The sequence below is a fragment of the Macadamia integrifolia genome, chromosome 11 (genome assembly GCF_013358625.1).
Source record: "Macadamia integrifolia cultivar HAES 741 chromosome 11, SCU_Mint_v3, whole genome shotgun sequence".
NCBI classification, from domain to species: Eukaryota; Viridiplantae; Streptophyta; class Magnoliopsida; order Proteales; family Proteaceae; genus Macadamia; species Macadamia integrifolia.
Genome location: NC_056567.1, coordinates 8,487,457 through 8,511,377, shown reverse-complemented (window position 1 = coordinate 8,511,377; position 23,921 = coordinate 8,487,457). Strand labels below are relative to the sequence as shown.

Here is a 23,921-nt window from a genome sequence, read left to right as displayed (position 1 = left end):
CCTATCGATGCTCACTGTTGCTGCTACATACTACTGCCGCTACAATACTGCTGCTGCTGCACACTGCTGCCTTTACCTTACTGCTGCTGCTACATACTGCTGCCGTTACAATACTGCTGTTGCTGCACGCTGCTGCCATTACCTCACTGCTGCTGCTATACACTGCTGCCATTACATCACTGCTACTACTACTCTCGGTTGTTGTTTACCCTCCGCTGGTGCTGATCTCTCTACAATCGGATGGATTTATCTTCATCAACTAAAGGTAAACTGCAACCTCTTTTTTTTTGGAGGACTTTGATCTCTTCTTCTCTCCTCAGATTTGAACAGCGGTATGGTAAAGCATTAAACTAAACCCTCCCCACCTCCATTAATCCCTATTATATATTGCAACCCATTGACGTTGAAACCTGCCTTTGACCTTTGTTTATGCCTATTTTTACCGATTGTTTAAGTTGTTTCGTCACTGTTATATCTCCAAAGAACCCTTGCTGATTTTCTACTTTAGTTGATTGCTAGAGGATATCGATTGTTTGCATATCTAATTTGGGTGTCTAGATGGATTTGTGCTGAACCTAATATTCATATGTCGTTTGTTCCCTTCACCATGTCCCCACTTGAAACTTGAGTAAGAATTTATGTGTTTTTCCATCTAAATTATTATTGTTTTTGGCTACTTTGTTTATTAGTCTCGTTTTATCTTGCATGTTTAATCGTGTTTGCTGAGATTCTTTGGTCCTATCTACCTAAGCCCCTTGAGTTAACCCTACCTAGTTAGTTAATCTTGTAGGAGACCTAGTCACCTAGGAACCCCCTACATCAGTTTGTCTCGGTGCACTGGCTGTCACCTTGCAGCAAGGCTCTAGTCTAGCACTTATTTATGCCAAATATCTTCTATTTAAGAAATCATCCATAAATAAGCAAATAACCTCCTATTTGAATCCAATAAAAATAACTTCAAAATCAAATTTCAAAAGTATAAAAAGTCAACCCCCAGTCCAAGAACAAAAACTAGAAATGTTGGGGCAACTTTCAACTTTCAAATGTTGGGGTTTTTCATTTAGGCAATTTTAACATAATTAGTGCACTTTAAAATAAGTTTGACCGGAATATAACTGTCATTACAACTCAGGTTTACGTAATCTTAAGACTCGATGGAAAGCTAGTTTCAAGTTCTGCCTAATACAAAAAGTCTCAGACTCATGTAAAAATAAAATCACTTAATTAGTAAAATTATTAGAGAAACAAGAACATTTCTCTAAATATTGATTTTTTTATGATTTGATGTGACTTAATGTTGGTTTTATATTATTTGATGTTGATTTTAGATGATATAAGGTATATATAGCATACTAAGTAATGTTAGAAAAGAGAAAAAAAAATACAGTTGGGCACCTTGGTTGCCTAAGTGCTTAGAAACCCCTCCACTGCCTTGGGTAGCCTAGGCGCCTCGACAACTATGATTTGAAGGAAGGCTAGAGGAAGAGATTGCTTGATGGAAGCAACAGGAGACGATGATCAAGGGAACATCGGTGGTGATGATCATTCGATGATCAGATACAATGATCAAGAGAACATCAGAGGCGTTGATCGCTTGGATGAAGCGGAAAAATTTCAATAGAAATTTTTATCTTATTATTTTCCTATGTAATCATTATTTTGGATGTAATTTATATTTGCATTACCACTTAATAAGTTGAGTGGGAGTTCATGGAATCAGAGTAACTTTCATATAATAAGAAGTCAACTTGACTTTGGATGCCATCCCATAACCACTGGTAAGAAATGTGTCACGATATGGGGGGGTTTGTCCTTATCGTGGTTAGTTGTTGACTTTATCTTTGGTTTATCGTTTCTTAGTTAGACTTAGGCTAGTACTCTTCTTCCTAAATTGGTTAGATAAGGATTTTAGTTTCCTATTTCAACAAGCTCTCAAACTGTAAGTTTTTTAGTTTTGATTATTATAAATACACAATGAGGGGACTGCCATACAAATCGGCTGCTTCTCTCCTTGCAGTCTCTCTTCTTCTCTCTCAATCTCTTTCTTTCTTCTCTCTTCTCTCAAGTTACTGGTGACAGATCATGAGTCTGTAGCGTGGTATCAGAGTTGTAACCAGCACCTGATTGTCTCATCGATTTTCCGTTTTGAGAATCTATTTAGGTTTCAGGTCTGAAGAAAGAAACCCCATTTCAAATAAGAACTAGGGTGTTTCGTATGGGTACCTAAATTGATTCCTCTGATACTAATGCTGAATCGATTTCCATGCTGCTTCGATTTTTGTTTAGCTGCTTCGTTTGCCATATTCTGCAACCAGGTGCAGTAGCGATAGCAACGGTGGATTTTCCTAGCTCACTTATCTTGGTGAAAGACTGAAGGGTTTCGTCTGTTAATAGATTTGCTTCTGAATCAATAACTCTACTTGGCGTTTGCATCAGTGTTGGTTTTATCCTGTGCTGCTGCCAGTCAATTACTCAGATGATATACCTCTGCTGATTTTATTGTCGTTTCTGCTATTTCTGGAAGACATTCGATGGAGTCGATTGCTGTTTATCGTTCTGTTTTCACCTAATCAAATCTGTTATTTTCGAACCAGTGTCACAAGCTTCTCTTTGCCTCTGCTAATGTCGTTGTTGGCTACTGATTTGCTGTTTGCAGGTCTAGTTGTTGATCCCACAATCGAACTACTGGTGGCAGATTTTCCATCATGGTTTTTGGCTGGAGGTAAGGGACGACTGACATGTCCCACGATTTGTGCTTCTTTAATTAAACCCTATTTCCCATATTACCCACCCCCTCTTGTGCCTTTACTCTTTTATGTCCCTAGTTCAACTTCAGTTCATATTATACCCTTATATTCTACTCTCTTTTATTAAATCATAATTGCCTCACATGTCCCATATCATGTTTGGTAAGCAGAACCACTATTCTTTTGGATCTTAATTCATTTAATGCTTCTTTTCCAGGTTTGCCCCTATCTCTTACTCCTACTTTATGCCTTGTCTTCTACTTTATGCCTTGCCTTCTACTTATATTAAAATTCCATATTCACTCCCCCTTTATCATCAAGTCCTTCATGTCCTTATTTTAACTTTGCTTCCAAGGCAACCCTCCTCCACCTTATGTATAATCCCATCCACTTGAATCCCATTAATTACAAGTTTAACACTCCTCATTAGAAAGTTCAAATTAATTACAGAACGGCCATTGGCCTTAAGTTTGAACCAATTAGTTGCTTGAGTGGGCCTATTAATGATCCAAACTGGGTTTTGAAACCCCGGATTGTATTATTTGATATAATTGTTTGGCTTCTCCCATCCATGTGGCTACTAATTGGGTTTCAACCCAGGATTGCACAAAATAATTACAGAATTGCCATCGACATATAAATGGATCATATATTTGCAATTTTATTGCCTTGGGGTTATAATTTTTTTTGGAAAATTGGTACTTGCATCGAGAAAATTTGCCACCATGAGGGGGAGATTGGAATTTTTTTTTTTTTTTTTTATTGTGATGCTCTTGGTTATGGGATTATTCATGCTGCTCATCCTTTGAGATGCTAAATATTGGACATTGTTTGTCCACGTGAGGGGGGAGATTGGAGCTATTACCTTGCTCAATTGGAGTTATTGGAGTTATTATCTACTCGATTGGAGTTCTTATCTCCTCAAGACATCAGCTCAAGATTATCATTATCTATCAGCCTGATGCTATTACTTGGTCCAGGCAAACTGATGTCGTTACTTGGTCCCCAGCAACGTGATGCTGCTACTTGGTCCTTGGCAACCTGATGTTGTTACTTGGTCCCCATCAACCTGATGATGCTACTTGGTCTCCCGCAACCTGATGATGCTACTTGGTCCCCAACAACCTGATGATGCTACTTGGTCTCCAGCGACATGAAGATGTTACCTGGTTTATAATGGCTGGTTTGAGTTCTTTTTGTGTTCACAGGAGTCTACAACTACTATTCAAGACTAGTGTTACATTTAATTTTCTATTCTTGTTGGTTCAAGCTAGAGCTTTTCTTTTGATATATGTATACTCCAGCTTGAGGGGGAGTGTTAGGAAATGTGTCACTACAGGGATTTGTCCTTATCGTGGTTAGTTGTGCCTTTATCTTCGGTTTATTGTTTCTTAGTTAGACTAGACTTAGGCTAGTACTCTGCTTCCTAATTCATTAGATTAGGATTTTAGTTTCCTATTTCAACCAGGTCTCTAATTGTAAGTTCACTGGTTTTGATTATTATAAATACACAATGAGGGGGACTGCCATACAAATTGGTTGCTCCTCTCCTTGCAGTCTCTCTTCTTCTCTCTTCTCTCAAATTACTAGTCACAGATCTTGGGTTTGTAACAACCACTAAAGTAATTTAATTACATGTGATATTTATTCTATTGTAAGATGAATGTGTGCTTTGTTAAATCTGATGTAAAAGTCAGTTTAAATTCATGTCATGAATGTTTAGCTTAGATATATGATCATGCAATGAAAGCATAGCAATGCGATGTATGACGATATGATTATGTATGTGCATTCCCTTTTCCCTTTTTTACAAACCAAGTGTGATATAAGAAACCCTAACGGGTGGGATTCCCATGACCTCCCATAATTGGTGGGTGTAGAGGTTTTCTGGCCTAATTCTGGAAAGTGTAGATAGGATAATGCCTAAAATTGGCTGGCGAGACAGTATGCACTCATCTCCTATGAGATGGGAAATGGACATGGTCAGTGAAGGTGTACTCCAATAATAGGCTACCTCACGATGCCATGATTCACTCCAAGACAACGGGTATACGCTTGACCTGAGTATGTGTTAGCCGATAGGAATCGGTATGGTACTCAGGTGGCCTAAACTTTGTGACTGACATAATCAATCCAGCCAACGAATGCGTGCACAATGAACTCTAATAAGGTAAGTTGTGCATATAAGGGTTGAATTTCCCAATTCACATCCAAAAGCTTTGGGGGAATCTTAAGGTGTGAGAAATCATTGATTGAACTTCAACCACTTATATTTAATGGTTTGTATCTGCAAATTAATTATACATCATTGCCCTTTTTTACCATCACTAGCCCATTAGCTATTTTAATATAGACCCCTTGTCTATCCTAAATTGGTTGGACTAGATAAGACTATTTGCTCGTGTACTTACATTTGACTGAATTAGGTTTATCTTGAAAGAAGATTCTCTTTCCCTAGTTGACTATGTTGCCATTTGAAAAATACAAGGGGCAATAGACATGATGAGAGCACTAAAGGAGATGTATGATGAGCAAACTCAAAATGTCCATTGATCATCAACGAGGTATCTCGTATTACCTAAGATGACTCGAGGTTTTCCAATTCTTGACCATGTCATGATAATGATTGATCACTCTATAGGATTGGAATCCCTTAAATCAATCATGGATGCTTAATTTTAATATATAAGATGTGACACCCAAGAATACGGCAAGTACCAGACCTGCCTAGGAGATCGGTGAGGTGTCCCCACCCATGGTTCAAGATCTCGTTGAGATCTCGGAAATTTCGTGATTTTTTTTTACCGAGACGAGATATGCTACGAATTACAAAAAGGACATCATCTCGGTTGAAATTTCGGTATCTCGGCCAAAATTTCATTACTATTTCGGAGAGATACCAAAATGATACCAACCAAGGCTTATAAGTACAACATCTCGTGAGGATCTCGGCGAAATTTCGACTCCAACTCGACTGTCTCAGTGAAATTTCGCTCCTTGCATTTGAACACAAAACCACTCCATTGTCCACTAATTAGCCACATCATCACATCTATTGCCTTGAAAATCTATACATTTCAAGCTTTGGAAAGGTAAACCACTTTCCCTAAAATTGAAATAATAATATAAATACATGTTGGATAGGACTAGATTTTTTATATGTTAGACACTAAAGACCGATCTATGATCTCACAGAGTAGAATTTTTTTTTATTCATAAATATTTTTATTTATTTTTCTGATTTAAAAAATGCATTTTCCATCAACATAAATTGTATTTTTTTATGGTTAATGTAACTTTGATGGAACTGAATTATATATATGTTACTCCGCATTGGCTGATCTACGACTCTATCGGAGGGAGTTGCATAGTATATTATTTCAGTACTCTAAATATTAGTTAATTAATGTTGAGGTATGTTCTAATCATCGCTTAGATACATTATTTAATTGTTTTACTATCATATTATATCGTATTCTAGCAATGAAGCAGGTTAAATCTCCACAACAATTCGACGGTTGCTACCAAAAAAGGGTGCAACTCTAAGACACAGTCATGTTCTAATATTTTTGCAAATTTAAGCTCTAAGCATGTTTATTAAGCTTAAAACAAGCTACCCACCAAGTTTCAGGTCAAAATATAGCCGTTTGACCACCGAAGTAGTCAACTAAGCCAAAAAAAATATCCAACTCACCAAAATCTCGCCGAGATTTCGATATTTAGATGGTTTCAGAACCATCGAAACAAGACGAGATTTCGAAACTTGTCCCCACCAAGAATACGGCAAGTACCAGGGTGTTTGGGAGATCGATGAGGGTGTGCAAACTTCAGTCCCACTTCTCCTAGGGGGAAATCACTAGGTTAGTTGATAACCTCTAGCCTCTTTAATATGGCACAATACGTTTTAAAGTCTTAAAGCCCATGGGCCACAGAGGACAATATTGTGCAAAGTTAAGGGGGTCGGGTCATTACAAGCAGTATCAGAGCAAACCCTAACAGTATGTGGGGCATAACAGGGATGTTGTGCCAAAAGGGGGAACGATTGTGACACCTAAGAATACGACAAGTACCAGACCCGCCTGTGAGTTCGGTAAGGTGTCCCCACCAAGAATACGACAAGTACTAGGGTGTTTGGGAGATTAGTGAAGATGTGCAAACTTTAGTCGCACTTCGCCTAGGGGGAGATTACTGGACTAGTTTATAACCTCTACCCTCCTTAACATGGCACAACACGTTTTAAAGCCTTAAGGTCCATGGGCCAAAGAGGACAATATTGTGCAAGGTTAAGGGGGCCGGGGCGTTACATAAGCTATGCCACCAATTACATCTTATGTAAATAGTGGAATTGAGTCTTGAGAAAAACAAGGCAATAGTAATGGTATCTTTAGTTTTCTCTTTACGTTCTAAGCCAAATGGCAAGAAGAAAAGAGTGGGTGGGACCTATAAATTCAAGTATAAAAGAAATAATGATATATGGAACCATCAACTTTACCTAACCATTTTTAGTAAGTAGTTGGATGAATGTATTTACGAAACACTAGCCCTATTTGAACCTAGTGCGTTGGTGCGACCAACCACTGTATAATGTGGACTTCGGTTCCGTCATCCATGATTACAAGTCAGTTCCATTCTTTAAATGTGATGAGGATGTTTTATGGGAAGTTAATTTTGTCTTTTGACCGAGTCAGGAATTGTTACCATGTAGATGGTAACAGAGACTTTTCATATCCTTCTGAAAAATGTACGTGTACTGTTAGCTTCACACACATTTGGCACTTGTCATAAGGTTGTATAAAGTTGATGGAACTTATATTGGAAAAGGATAAACCTCCAAACTGTATGAAGAAAAATCTTATGTCCACTTATAAGTTCTATATACGAATAAATAAAACCAACAAGTCTTTTATAATTTTACCAAAGGTTGATAAGCCATTTGTGAATTGGAGTTTCACATTAATGCGGCTGATCATGTAAATACTAACCCGAAAAGAGTATTGAGTATTTACTCTTCAATATATCAAGTAGGAGTATTTGTCAGATATTATTTGGGATTCCTAAAACAATATAAGATCTCTTATCTTGTTGAGATGCCTAGAGATATCATATTGTATGATGTGGTAAAAAGACATAATCAAACATTGTGAGACAAGGTTCGAGTGATGTTTTATTGGAATTATCTATTTGAAATAGTAGTAATTATTCTGAAAAGAATCCATCTAAGTCTATACCTAAGGAGCCTTTTGAATAATGGAATGGGTGAAATCCTATTCTACGATTTTTTAAGGTATAGTGACTGCATAGCATACATGCAAAGGCAGTTGACAGATGAGATTGAATCTAGATTAGGAAAATGCTATTTCTTTGAGACATCTAATTAACAACACATGGTTTCAAAATCCTATAGAATATATGGTTGACTTCTCCTTTAGAATATTGTATCACATCGTGATATGATTCCAAGAATTTAGAAGAGTTCTATGTGTATTGGCTAAACAGATGTTTGACCCCCAAATTTTCATGGACCATCACGAATGCCTCAATGTAGTGGGAGGTGATTAAAGCTCCTACATGCATACGTTCCTTGTGAAGGAAGACGATTACATAGAGATTTTTACAAATGATACTGGTTCTTTGGAATCAAACTAACTTTTGTTCATGCTCATGCTGTATAGGATATAGACTCAGGAAATAATAAAATATTAACGTTTTAGAATAGACTCTTTACATTTTGACCAAGTCTGAATTTTTATTAATTCACTATGAGGCATAAGCCCATTAGATGTAAGTGAATCTATAGAAGGACGAAAGACAAGGTTGAAAGAAATCAAAGTGTGACTATTGACAAAGGTCATACCCTAGATGAGCGGTGATAAAAGGTTAAAAACTTTTTCTCCAGTAATAATGATGAAATCCCTTAGGGTTCCATTGTCATTGGTTGTACATTGTGTTAGTGTCATAGACTTGGTAGTATGATGATAAAACTGTATTTCACAGTTAATATCCTAACAAATAGTAGCCAAAAAGCTTTTGCATTTCTAAAAGTAGATAAACAAAGTGTGCAAGCTAATGAGACCGACATAATCGATACCGATATGCATCCAGAGATACATTAGCTACATATAACAACACATTAGTATATGAAAACAAAAATAGCCAATCGAGAGAGCCAAACAAAAGAACACGAACATCTAGCTCGACCTTGATTGGGCTAGCTCCTGCTCAGTGCTTTGTCTTGTCTTATGAGCTTAAGAGAGAGAGAGAGAGAGAGAGAAAGAGACCCAATCCCCCATCAATCCAAAACACGCGCCCAACTTGAAGATAAAAAACGATCACTCGAAATAGTGTTGTGGGTATTTGGGTATGGCTCTCTCTAGGGGTGTCAGAAAAGCCCAGTCAGCCCAAACTCGCCTTGAGCCCGAGCAGAGCCTGGGCTGATATTTCATCCCATAGGGTGGGCTAGGGTTGAGAATTTCAAGGCCGCAGCCAGGTTGGGCTGGGCCTAGGTTGATGTCTCAACTCTCAACCCGACCCAACCCAAGCTTGTATATTAAGTACAGAATAAATTAAATATGTTAATAATTATAAATGGGTACTTATAGACAAAGGCCTACAAAAGTCTTTCGTTTTCCAAAATCTACATATATACGAAAACTTTGATCTTTGGCCTCTGCAATGCATCAAGATCAAGCAACCAAGTAACCAATAGGGCCGGGGTGGCCTGGATTGGGTTAAGCCTGGCCCAATCAAGATCCATTACGGCTGGGTTGGGCTACCCGCACAGCCAAGGCTGAGAGATCCCAGCCCAGCCTAGGGCTGGGCAGGGCTTGGGTTAAGTTAAGAGACCTTAGGGTTGGCTTGGGCTTTAAAAAACCCAGGCCAACATTGTCTATATATATATATATATATATATATACACACATACATATGTAAATACGAAGCTCTGTTTGCACTGAAATGAGTCATTTTTGGGACCTCAGGAGGTAAAACGAACCACGTGTTAAGTGGGAATGAATAATATTTTCTTGTTTTGTATTGGCTTGTTTACGAGAAAAATTTTCAAGGTCTTGCATTTAGGGATGGTGATATGTTTTGGAATAGTTCCAAACAGTAATTTTGGAATTCATTATGGTAGTGAATAATTGGATGTTGAATTTAGCCAAAATGTTTAGTTGAGAGAAGTTCTTTACCGAACAGGAAACTACTACTAAACTGGTAGAACTACGGACTACCAATTGTCCAGACTCCAGACATATGACACAAGCTGGATTCCCATCCCCATGGAACATCCTCAAAGCTGAGCTTCATGTTTAGTCTGGATAACCTACGCAAGCTAGTTGAGTGAATTATGCTGTAGTTGGAAATTGCAGCTGAACCACCAAGAAAAAAAAAAGTAAATGGTGACCAGGACTGAATTGCAAAACCCTGATCTTATCTCTAATACTGTTTCAGACTACCAACATGAGGCCTGCTTAGAGTCCCAAGTGTACCAAAAATTATGCAGATGTTGCCTCCTAGGTATGTGTGCAACGGTCAGCCAGTTGTTACTCTTGGTTCTATGAAGGAATGTAAGCTTCTGAATTAAGTTCAACACACAAATGTTGCATTTTACCTTGGGCTTTAAGCTTAGATTTCTGGAGTAGTTTTATTTGCATAAATGAATCTTAATTGACTGAAAGTAGACAACAGAACCATCATACCTTTACTTCAGTTGTGCGTTGTAAGGCCTCAAGCATCGCATCTACACTCACGGTTGCATGTCTAGACTGGAAAAAACCATTGAGTAAAACTTTGTTTTAGTGAGTGCATAATATGAATGAAAGAGACCAGAGCATAAAAAGACATCGCCTTAATGCATTACGATAATGGACCTATTCATTAGGCATTAGGCTACTTAAAGGGCAATTACCCACTGGCTGGTCCAGCTTTGCATTGCCCTGGGAGGGGTGAGTTTGGGGTCAGTCCTAACCTTTTGCATTTTTGTGCAAAGTGGCCTCCCACAAGACTCGAAACCTGGCATTTGCCCAGGCAGCCTGAAACTTTTACCATTGCTCTAAGCAATGGCCCCTAGGCATTTGGCTACTTCATAATATAAAATCATTTACGGCAAACTGGAGCTTCAAACCACGAGATTATGTGACAAGAAGTAAATATTTAATTGAAACATACCTTCATTGACTTCATTTCATCCAGAGCTGCAAGAATGTCCATCTCTCTTTTTGAATCTAAAGTTCTGTTTTCTAACGATTTCATAGCATCTCCCTTCTCTTCTTCATCCCTTCTCGACTTCTCATTTTCAGCTGCCTGAATAAAGAAATAATAAAGGATTAAGAATGAATCCTTGAAGTTAATTCCAGAAACCAGCCGAGGATAAATAGATGATAAAATTATCCATATAATACAAATTGGTTAGTCACCTCATCCTCTGCACGCCAAGGTTCAAAATTGCGAGTTGCACCTGCCTCGACAACATAATCTGAATTTTGTGGATCTGTTTTCATTGTCAGTTCAGCAGAGCACTTGGTGCATTTGAAGTAGAACCGGAATATTTGGATTCCCAAATACGTCTGCAAAATATTTAAAATATTAGTTTAGTACATTATAAATTTAATAGATGAACAGAGATAAACATCAACAACAACAGCAGCAAATGAGGTCGGTTAACCATATGCTGCATGAGATACTTATTATTCCCAAAATAAAAAATAAAAATATTGATAAGTTAAATGTCATCTAGCATATTGCATTGATTTTTAAATAGCTAAAATGGCATATCATTACCATTTAAGTCACCTGACAGCATATCATTCTAATTAGAGCCAATGAAGACCAACACTAATCTTTCAAAAATGAAAACAAACCATATCTGACTCATTAACTACTAGATCTTCCATGACAAATGAAAATCATAACTCTATGAACTCAAAACATGATGGAAGAACTTCATTTATTTTACATGTCAAACTTTAACTACTAAATCTTCAACAGATAAATCTTCCCTGAGAAATGAAAAGCATAACTCTATAAAATAAAAAAATGATGGAAGCACTTCATTTTTTTATGCATCAAACTTATAGTTTATTCCCAAGAAATATGTACTTTACTGATTCCGCATTTCCAATCAAGTGGCAATTACGTGCCGGGGGGGGGGGGGGGGTGGATACAAATTTATCCCAAGCTGTCCCCAGGTGCATCTGAAGAGCTAGGAATGATCAAGTGTTCAACAATCATGATGGATCAGTCCACGTAGTGGCAAACAGAGTTAAGTACAATCTCTTATGGTTAGCTTCGTCCTGCTCTTAATTTTGAAATGTATCTTCTAACTGTTAGCAATCAGTGGGATTCATATTTGGTGCAGTAGTATATACCTGAGGATTATATCTGTTTGCATAGTCGAAGTCGACTTGACTGTTCTCTCTGGCCTGTAGTCTGTACAGCTTAGCCTTTTATTTTATTAATAAATAATTTCTATCACTTATCAATGAAAATAAAAGGACTAGTTATATTTTTTCCAAAACTTCTTGGCTTACTTTCAATCCAGTAATTGATTTCCTGACTCTTGAGTTGTATAATCTGCAGCTACAAGAATCCATATTTTCTTCATGTGGTTCTTAATTCATTTCAAAAAACATAAATTCAATTCTGAATTCATGACTCCCTTCCAATGCAGGCAAATTTCTTTGATTAGTTCACATATGATTTCTAAATTGAATAAAATCTCTCTGATAGATGGCCCCCATATGAGAAATATACACTCTTATTCTGTTACTATCAAGGTTCAAGATTACGGATTCGGCCCTGGTCAAAACTGAAAGATACCACCGAAGTGGCACTGAAATATGGCACCAACATAACTGAAATGGCCAAATTAGCCAAAACAAATTAGCCAAAATGGACAAAATATACCACTGAAATGCCACCAACATATGGTCCATTCGATTTTAAAAAATCAAAACAATGAAGACCGCTCAATTTGCATGCCATTTTGTTTCGAGTGTCAAAACCAAAATATTTCATCGAAATTTCAGTACTTCGACCATAATTCAATCTATGGTCACTGTATTTTCCCTAGTTGATGTTAGGTCCAAATTTCCTCAAGTTAGGTGTTGATTTGGTATACTTTTGTATCATGATTCAAGAACTCGGTGAGGCGAGATCTCACTATTATCTCTTTTCTTTTTAAATGGCGAGACGAGATGAGAAGCGATATATAAAATGGACAATATCTCAGTTGAGATCTTGGTGAATATCTCGGTCTCGACTTGACTAGACTCGAGATCAAAACACATTGGGTATATACATAAACTCAACCCTCAACTCAACATCTCTAGCCTATCTCGCCCTGCTGTGAAAAAAAAGTGTGCTTTTGGTGGTTTCTCTTACCAAATTTCTCCTCTACAGTGTAGATTAACAACTTCAACACTTGGAGATTGGAGATTATCACTCCATCAACCTTTGGAGATCCTTTTCTTCTTATTGATAGTTTTAGGTAAAAACAACTTCTCAAAACCATTTTTACATAGAAACACGATCAATAGTTGTTTGTTTTTATTGTGGAATAGCCTAGGGTGAAAGGTCTGAAGACTACTTACATAAAGGTACGAAGTTAAAGTACATTTGGGTTTGATTAAGACTTGATGTTTCCATTGTGTTTAGTAAACCTAAAATAGGGTGAATGACAAATTTCAGGGGCTACAAAGACCATATGGTTACCGAATCCAATCACCAGTCAACACGAAAAAAAAAATACAAGACCTCAATAGATCTCTCTTTTTTGGTTTAGCGAGACTAGGGGCAAGATCGAGATCATAAACCTTGTTTTTTATTGCTTCCTCCCTACCCTTGTCAAGCCTAGATATTCTATTTGGTACTCCCTTTGTCACACATAGACAATTCTCCATCCCTTTTTGGCATCCACAAATTCTTTGTTCAATGTCCACCTCACAATTAAGTAATGGGATTTTTATTATGTTACTATTTGTTTCCATCTTGCACTGATTAGAACATTAAAAATCACCCAACTTGAGGAGAATTCAGAATAAGCAATGCTTTAACCACTCTTCCCAAAACTTTGGGCTTTTCTCAAAGAGGATGGTCATTGTGGGACAATGGGAGTATTTCTTTTCTCCTCCTCAGATATAAATTCTTTGTGATAATCTTAATGATTTTCTTTAATTGCTTTGCACCCTCAACCATAGTTTTCATAGCATATGCCTTTGTCCTGGACCATATAACTCAGAAAAAATCAAGATTGTCAAAAATTCCCAGTATCATTTCTTTCAGAGCAATTAAAATTTAAAGTTTCATTACTAGCTACTGTTCTTATTCAAACTAAAAATACCAAACCTAGAAGAATTGTTGCATTCAAATGGTTATTACAGTCAAGAAAGAAATGAGTCGGGATCTGTTAGTCTCAGACATGGGTAAAGAGTATCCAATTGGATTAAAAGACCTCAAAATGCTGACATATCTATATGGTTTATTTCATATAGAACCGCAAATATGCATGTCATGTGACTGATATAGGTCCAATTCGTCAACTTGAAGGGGAAAGTGATGCAGTGAAATCACCTAAATGGGCATATTTTTTTAGAAATAAGCTTTGGGTTGGGTTATTGCGTTGGGCCTTTGATCCCATGTGTTTTCATTGTAATGGACCTATAATGTGGCTAAAGGTTAGGCATACGGGATTTGTCTAGTGTCTTTATTTCTTTCTATTAATTATATTTATTGTTATTAAGAGTTTTAGTAATCTATTTCTTTTTTCTCCTTTTCTTTTTCCTTGTCTTTGCTTGGATCCATGTAGCCAACCCCATTAAGTTGGGATAAGGCTTTGTTATGAAGTGTTTTAGTACTGGTATTAACTTCATAAATCAGCATTAAATTAAGTGGTATCAGATCTATCGCAAAGAGCAGTACAAGAATTCCAGAACCACCTCCTGATCATTACGATGGGATCGCCGAGATGTTACAGCGGTAAACCTCTGATCAAAGGAGCCTGCTTGATTCAATGACAAAAATAGAAAACCGAATTGCTGCCCCCTATGCAAGGCAGTAATGCACCTCCTGAAGGTGAGGCAAGTCATCTGACACATTCTACAGTTAACAGCCATACTCAAAGGTTCATGGATAGAGAGGTCCACAAAGGGTTTACACATACCATAGACCTTTTGAAAATCATGGAGTTGATAGAAAGTCACCTATTGTTCAACTGTCAATAATATCATGAGATTTCAAAGAGGGAGTATATCTGAAAACAACACCCACTATAGGAGGACTAATATTACTACAAAGAAGGTGGAGCCAGAATTTCCTTACTTCGCTGGATAGACATAGTTATTCCTTGAATGGTTAGATTCTCTAGAGGCATATTTTGACAGGTACAACTTGGCAAAGGAGCGGAAGCAGAGATTAGTGTACTAGCAATTGACCGGTCAGGCAAAAAATTGCTGGAGATTCCATGAAGGAATGCTCAGAGTTAGAAGACGTGAACCTAGGGCTTGGGACGAGATGAAGCACGAGTTAAAGAATAAGTACCTACCAAAGCATATCGAAAGGAAGCTCTCCCTTCGACAAGGTTACCACCAACAAGCATTTAAAGCTAAAAAGAACTTGACGCAGTCGCATATAAAGTCCAGTTCACAAGTTGGAGTGTGTCAGAAGTCGGAAACCAACATTGGTAAGTCGAAGTCTGAATTCTAATTTACATTGTTGAAGGAATTGAGAGAGCACTAGTTAAGGAAAATGAGCCTAAAGTTGAAGTGATCACAGGGAACTATGATGATAAAGAAGAGGCAATGTTTGAAGCTTCAAAGATGGAAGGTCAACATGTAGAAGATTCTACTAAAAAGGTCTAAATTGAAAAGGAAGATAGAGAAGTGGTCGAAAACGCTCCACAAGAAATCGTAAACATTCATGATGCTATTCTTGAAGAGTTAGAGCTTGTAACTCAAGTCTTCGATGAGAAGGTTACCAAAGCTGAGGATTACATTACAAAGGCTGATGAACACATTGTTAAAGCATTAATAACAGATGTGATCGTGATTAAGACTTCAAGTACACTCGCTTGAAGCTGTCACCACCCCGGATGCTACTCTCACCATCGGAAAATTTATTGAGTATGTGATTCCACCTCACTACTTTGAAGAGAAAATGTCCAAAGTTGAAGATTTATTCCTACCGTTCCTAGCATGGTTTAAAAACTCGGCAAGACAAGATGAGAGGCAATATGTAAAAAGTGCAACATCTTGATCAAGATCATAGTTTTTAAGGCGATAAGGCAACGGAGGCGTTTGAAGGTCTTTCGGAGCACCTTAGCAATAAGGCAGGCATAAAGCGTCGCCTTATCGACTAAAGAGTGCGTTCCTGTATAATTTTTTTATAAAACTAATCTATTTGGCTCAAATCCTAATTCAATTCTATTACTCATATGTTAAATAAATATTAAAGGTTCATATTCATACCAATGTAAGAAATTCATCAAAAAAACAAATCAATAAAGTGAATAAAATAAGTTCATCTTCATCAATCATCAATCATCATAACATATTAACATATAATATAAATACATAATTATGAAACAAAATTATAAATATAAGGAAAAAAAGACATAAAAAATACAAATATTTATTATACTTACCTCTATGATGTCAAAATAAGTGCATAAGCCCTAAGGTCATCCACTATATTTCTACTCCTGTCAAAGAAGAATGAAGCTCACCACTACCGGAGCAAGCTCACCGCTGCTAGAGCAAAATGTTCGCCTGGATCAGTGGTTCTTCCTTGTTCCTTCATTCCTTGATTCCTTCTCAAAGCCCTTTCTTAAAACCCTTGACAAAATCCAAACCCTGTTTGTGAATCGTGTTTTTGTTTTGTTTGTTTTGGTTATTTTTGGAGTAAAGTTGATCCCATACATCTTAAGTGCTAACAAAACCATATACCTACCAATAAAAAATCTATATTTGGAATCTTCATCAAGTAATTTTAAAATGTGTTTAAAAAAAAAAAAAAAAACCCATAAGGCGCCACTTCACATACGGCGGAGCACTGTCTTAACATCTCTAGACCGCATCCGCCTTAGCAGCGCCTTAAAGACTATGATCAAGATATCGAGATCTCGGTAGCTATCTAGGTCTCAACTCATTGGTCGACCCAACTCGACATCTCGAGACCAAATCATATGGGGTATATGCATAAACTCCACCCTCAACCCGATATCTCTCGCCAATCTCGCCCTGTTGTGAAGAAAAAGTGTGCTTTTGGTGATTTTTCTTGCCAAATTTCTCCTCTACAATGTAGATTAACAGCTTCAACACTTGGAGATTGGAGATTATCACTTCATCATTAACCTTTGGAGATCATTTTCTTCTCAAGAGCAGTTTCAGGGAAAAACAACTTCTCAAAACCATTTTTCATAGAAGCATGGTCAATATTTGTTTGCTTTTATTGTGGAATAGCCTAAGGTGAAGGGCCCGAAGACTACTTACATAGGGTACGAAGTCAAAGTGCCATTTTTGGTTTGATTTTTAAAAAATTGATATTTCCATTTTGTTTAGAAGGCCTAACATAGGTTAAATGATAAGTTAAGGGCTACAAAGACCATGTGGCCACCGAGACTAACCACTGAGTCGACAAGGAAAAAATACAAGATCTCAGCGAGATTAGGGACGAGATCGAGATCGAGATCTTAAACCTTAGTCCCTACATCTCTAGAGTTTTGTTTGGGAATAGTCAAAGCTGCTACTCACATATTGTTTCCCTCTCATCACTATAGAAATGAAGGTCAAGTTTTTTCAAGTATTTTAAAATAAGCTTCGGATTGAGGTATGAATGTGTTGGGTCTTTGATCCCATGTGTTTTCATTGTAATGGGCAACTTTAATGGAGCTTATAATATGGGTAGAGGCTGGGCATACGGGATTAGTTAAGGGTATCTATTCCTTTATATTAATTGCTATTAAGTGTTTTAGTAATGGTATTAACTTTTTAAATCAGCATTACATTAGAAAGTAAAAGAGAGAGAGAAGTCTACAATCATGTTCATTAAATAAATTGATTTGTATTATTTTACTGTAAGTATCGGCTACAAGCGTACAACATTGAGAAATAACATTCCTAAGGATAGTAAAAATTAATACCATGGGATGATATATAATAAAAAACTTAGTTACCTCCCCAATAACATCTTCTTTCCTCGAGTTGAACTTTGTCCCCTTATATATATAGTTCCCACAAGTATTACAACGAATACTCATGGGAAGCATCATACGCACTTTGATCTGCTTGTCCTTTTGCTGCCTCCTACGAGGAAGTTTTGAGGGATCAAAATCTGGTGGGTAATATTTATTCAAAACCTTCCGTTCTCCCATCTCTTCTTCTCAAAGATAAAGAAATCTAGCAGACCTACAACAAAGAAGAGGAGAAATGGGTAAATTAGTTGTCTATCCTTGATTTTCAGCAAAGCTTTTGCAAAGACAGGTTCCTATACATCCAGCAACTCTACAAACTAGCTTTCATTTTTCAGATTGAAACTGTGAATGGGAACTGCAACAGAATTACCAAGTTAAAGTTATTGCCTGAAATCAATCAATGAAAGCATAATGTAATGAAAGATTTGTCATTTTGTTACTAAATTTTCCCAAGAACCAGAAGTGTATGGATATGTAGTTTTCCTTTAGGCCCACCCCATTTCTTTTTTGGGGAGTGTGGATTGCGAAAGTTGAGGATTAGGCCCAACATGTTGCAGGGGTGAACGAGAGGGATATTTAAGGATAGTAAAGTCACTTTTCCACCCCATTGCTTGTTTGGTTGGCTTGGGAATGTCACACTACCAGCCCATTGCATGTTTGGATATCCATATTTGTGCTTGATCGAAAAGTTCCTAAACCTCAACATATTTACAAGAATACCATTACTTCCATAGGCCCTAAAAAAAGTACAGTAAAGAATATAGATCTCAGCAACCTTTCCTTTTGGGAAATCCAAGAAACCAGAATCATGTTAAAATAAATTTATTTAAGGATATAAATAGCAGAAAACCCAAAAGCTTCAGAAACAATCTGACAAAAAAATTGAAAGTTAAAGATAGCAACATTTAATTTCCAAAAATAAAAAATACGAAATAATGGAATCTGTCACCAGAAACCCTACTGTGATTCACAACATCAGAATCCCAATAACATGCCAACAATTGAATTTTGAACCCAAAAATATTCTAGAGCATTTATAATGGCAAATAAATTGTTATATTGCCTCAGAGATTCCAAAAATAAACAGAGCCCGTTTGGTATCGTTTCTGTTCCAAAAACGCCGTTTCGTGTCAAAAAAGAAAATCTCAGTTTCTGTGTCAAAATGCAGTTTTTAAACGAAAAAATGGTGTTTCAAAATTTCAGATTTTTATCGGGAACTTTTTTTTTTTTTTTTTTTTTTGTAAAATGGAACGAAACTGGGAAGACGGAACTCCAAATTCAATCTCGTTTTTTCAGTTTTTTTTCCACTTTTTGTTCCAAAAAAACAGAAACGGACCATAAGTGCACCAAACAGAAGATTCCGATTTTTCGTTCCAATAGAACGAAAAAACTCCAAAAACGTGTTTTTAGAACGATACCAAACGGAGCCTAAGAAATAATGGAATCTGTCACCAGAAACCCTACTGTGATTCACAATATCAGAATCCCAATAACATGCCAACAACTGAATTTTGAACCCAAAAATTTTCTAGAGCATTTATAATGGCAAATAAATTGTTATATTGCCTCAGAGATTCTGAAGTTCGGGAATCTGAAAATTGAAACCAATTATTAATCAAGAATGGACAGGATCGTTAAACAGCAAGATGGCTTCATGGCTATTCAAAAATCGAAAAGAACTAAAAAGACCAGGATTTTCAGGAATAACTGAATTTAAGTCAAAATGGGTCTTCGAGATAACTATACTTACTCTTCTGAGTTAGAACACGGTCTCTCTGTCTCTGGTCAGCACTCAAAACACTCAACCGACTTCTCAGGGCTTCTAATAAAATTTAGATGCAGAAGGAAGCTACAGTAGCAATTGAGGAAGAATTGGGTTAGGACATCAATCTGAAAATAAACTAAGAAAGGAAAAGAAAATACAAAATCAGAAATGGGGCACGGAAAAACGTTAAAAGGAACCCATAAAACAGTTGCGATGTGTATGTGCGACAGAGAGAGAGATGGAGATGGAACGCCTACCTGAAATGAGTTGGAAAAAAAAAAGCCTCTCATGTATCAGCTCCATTGCAATCTATTTATTGTGGTACCAAAGAACTAACATTTTTTTCTGAAATCATAAACCCAATCTCCACTGTATCATTAAGAACACTACCAAATGGGAGCAAGACCACAGCCTCTTCTCAAAATCTGTCCCAGATCTTCCAAACCTTGAATGCCCCCATATCTTATTTCATAACTTTCTCTACGTAATTGATGTTTCAGAAAATGGTAATAAGAAGAAAATGAAATATGCAGAGATGGGGTGATATCAGTGTTTAGGAGCAAGACTTGCACACAACTAGAAGATGGGATTTCCTGGCTCTTACCTTGGATCACAGTAAAGAAACTCCACTTGTTAAGGGTCGAGCAATCTCGATTATGAAGCACAAAACAAAATCGATTTTGGGCTTCCCCTATCAAGAACAATCGATTTTTGTTCTAAATCATAAAAAAATAAATAAAAATAAACACACACACACACACACACACACACACACACACACACACACACACACACTAAATACATAAAGAAGAAGATGAATGGTATCTAGGCATCATGTATAGTTATCTTAACATGGAAATAATGAACTGTAAAATAAAATCAAAATTATTTTGTTAGAAATTGCAATGAGATGAATCAAACCCCTAAGTTCGTATCTTCTTCCTATGAATCAAATCCCTACATTCTTGTCTTCCTCTAACCTAGATTCCCTAAATTCGAATCTTCTCACAAACTGAAACCCTAGGTTTGTCTAAGTTTCAACACTTACCAAGGCTGAATCAAACCCCTACATTCGTGTTTTAACCCTTGGAAAACCGTAGACAACGAGCGCGCGCGAGAGAGAGAGAAAAAGAGAGGTACACAGCAAGCAGCGAGAGAGAGCAGAGAGCAAAGAGCAGAGAGCAGAGAGGGACAGCAAGCGAGAGAGAGAGCAGAGAGCATACCAGCAGGTTCGAGCAACAACAGGAACTATGCATATAAACTGATTTTTAATAGCAACAGATCGGAGTCAGATCCTCTTCAAACCATGGTCGAAGATCTCTCTTGTGAGGCCTTGAATGCCCCAAAGTCTTGCTTTAATCTGATGTGTAGAATCAACTCAGATGGATTATGAAATCAGACTGGAAATTAGAACCAAAACAGGGTAGCCGCAGGTTAAGAATTCAGGGATTCTCTGATGAAATTCAATACCAACATAAATCGAGGAAAAAAAAACACAAGAGAAACAGAGTGAGAGACAATTTTCCCCAAAAGTCTTGCTCTTATAGGCTCTGGACTAGTCAGAATAGGAAAGTAAAAGGAAAAAAAAAAAAAAACCTAAAATCGAACAGCATCGGTGATGGAAGCAAGGTTTTAAAACTCAGTATCGGTATCGGTCACAACCAAAACCGATACGATAGAGATCGGTATCGGTAAGGATTGGAAATCGCACAATTTTCCCTGATCGATCAGGATCGGTTAAGTATCGGTCAGAAAAAATCTAAAAAAATCCAGAAACTCCAACAAACACTCTTTGAAATGGGCCACAACCACGATTTACTACAACCAAAAGATCAGGCCGAAATCACTTCAAAGATTTGTGTTACATATTTCTAGGCCTACAACCATTTAAGAACAGAATTTTAGGGTAGGAAATTTTAAAACCCGTTAAGACCCATTTAAGATAGCTATATTAAAGTCCAACATCGGTCGGCTTGATTATAAACTGTACCATGCATCCCCAAAGTGATCAGACCTGACCGAGAACGGCCCAGCCCAGCCTGTTGACACCTCTAACCATGACCACTTGTTTTTGTGAGTTAATATAGATGGAATTACACTTCCTTCCCCTGTACTTGGCCTAAATTGCACTTCATTTCTCCTGTAGTTTAAAATATAACAGCACCCTCCCCTGAGGTTTCCAAATTCTATCCACCGCCCCATCAGTCACTAACGGTGATAAATATGTAATTAAGAAGATAATTTTACCCTCATCTATCACACCTTCAAACTTGAATAACTTATACATCACGTCAAGTCATCATGTCCTCTCTAGGGGAAAAAGAAGAGTTGCTGCAGCTCATCAGCAAGAAGAGAACATCTGAAATCCGCAAATGCATCTTGCAACTCAACAGTAAAATTTGTGATTCTCTAATTTTGGTAAGCGGTGCTTGATAGATCGCAGTTGCAGATGTGGTTCAACGCAACATAGATAACATAGGTAGGAGGGGGAGGTGGTCACTGGTCTAAGAGAAATCTCTTCACAGACATGGCAGTTTGAAATAAGTTCACGTACGGGCCATGATAAGTCCCTCACAAGCTGAAACAAAACCAACTTTATCTCTCTCATCTTTTTCTTGATTAGCTTAAAAGTGATCTGAAATGAAACTTCATTGTATCATTCTATGGCCATTTATACACGGGAGTTCTGTTCACTATTCTCTGCAAATTGGCTCATGATGGCCTTCCAAACACTAATTTAATGGAGACGGGCGAACTGTGGATCCCTTCCCTCCATTAGGAAATCAGGAAAGAGCCCTTACCCTTCAAGAGTATAAAATATCGTTCTTCACCGTCCCACTCAATTCCCATCTAAGTTCATCATCATCCTTAGCCTTAGCGGCTTAGCCTTCTATAATGGGAAGTGGAAGAAAAATCCCCAAACAGAACACGGTAGCGGTGGATTTTCAGTTTGTAGTTTGGAGCTAAACTAAGCTTCTTTGATCATTAATGCACTCCACATGACTGCCGCCCACATCCACAAATCTTTGTTGCAAACTCAACAAACCTACTGACCATATATGATTTGTGTCATGAAGTAACTAATCATTCAATATTTATATATAGAGGAATTATCACTCCCCCCTCCTGTGAACTATAGCTAAATATTAAGTTCCCCACATTTTTAAAAATATTTCACTCCCCTCTCCCCAAATGAAAAGATTCTTTCAACCGTTCATGAACCTTTAAGATTGTTGTTAAGTCTGTAATATTTTTTTATAATGACCGAAATACCCCCATACCTGTAGAAACCCATTATACCCCTCCATTGTACCCTCCAAACCCATCTCATCACACAATCCAGCCATGCCCACAAATGGTGTGATATGAGGTTGGAGGGTACATTGGTCTGGAGAGGTTCCGAGTCTGTGGAGAATTCAGAGGGTGATGGGGGGAACAATTCTCGTACAAAATGAAGCAAGTGCTTTGCTTGGGAGTATTTTTCAAGTTTTGCTTGAACATCAGGTTCTACAGAAGTTTCTTCATCTTTGATTGTGGGGGCCGCTGTCTTCTTGAGTAACGAGGTTCTTCTGCCTTTTATTGAACTTTCTTCACAGAAAGCAAAAACCTCTGGATTATAGGAAAGTGTCGAAATGGATTTTCAGAGGTATCACTAATTTGGGGATGTGGCACAAGATCTTGGAAGAAATTGGAAATGAGTTTATCAAGTACTCCATATTTAGACTAAGAATTCTTGGTGAATAGTTGGTAGAGATGTTGAAGAACAAAGAAGGGAAGTTGATTTTCTAGTAGAATCAGGTCACACTTTATAACCAGAAACATCCATGTCGCTTTCATTATCGGATCATCAAGGCGTCTGTGCTCTTCTGAATAATTAGTCTTAAGGATGAGTTCAAGTATGAAACAACCATCAATTATCATCATTTTCACAAAATTGTCTTCTCAGATTTGGGTTGGATGTTTTCCGAGTAACATTGCCGAGCTTCGTTTTCCAATTCTGTCATAGCCTCAACATATTTCTCCAAGTAGATTGCTGGATGTTGCTGCCGAAAATCCGTATGAGCTGAACCTATACAAACACAGAAGGCAGAGGCCTGGAGGTTTATCCGGGGTTAGTCCTCCGACGCTTAAGTTAGAGATCGGCAGCACAACTTTTCACAAGGGTAATGGTGTGGGTCTTTTTTGCTTACCTTTTTTCCTCCGCTCAAGCCCTCTCTTATAGTCC

General features: G+C 37.4%; 1 protein-coding gene across 3 annotated transcripts in view; it reads right to left on the bottom strand.

Annotated features, from left to right (window-relative positions):
- Positions 1-21,253, bottom strand: part of LOC122093172 (splicing factor YJU2) — a 42,678-nt gene extending 21,425 nt beyond the window's left edge. Inside the window, exons 1-7 of one of the 3 annotated variants that reach the window (XM_042663451.1) lie at positions 20,920-21,252; positions 20,301-20,387; positions 19,682-19,780; positions 17,914-18,145; positions 11,162-11,311; positions 10,914-11,048; positions 10,445-10,510 (exon numbers count right to left, since the gene is read on the bottom strand). In XM_042663451.1, coding sequence (XP_042519385.1) covers positions 10,445-10,510; positions 10,914-11,048; positions 11,162-11,311; positions 17,914-18,111 — 549 coding nt within the window. In that variant the 5' untranslated portion in view covers positions 18,112-18,145; positions 19,682-19,780; positions 20,301-20,387; positions 20,920-21,252. Of the gene's footprint in view, positions 1-10,444; positions 10,511-10,913; positions 11,049-11,161; positions 11,312-17,913; positions 18,146-19,681; positions 19,781-20,300; positions 20,388-20,919 lie in introns of all 3 variants that reach the window. The other 2 variants (XM_042663450.1, XM_042663452.1) reach the window with 2 other exon arrangements.
- Between the last annotated feature and the right edge of the window lie 2,668 nt (positions 21,254-23,921).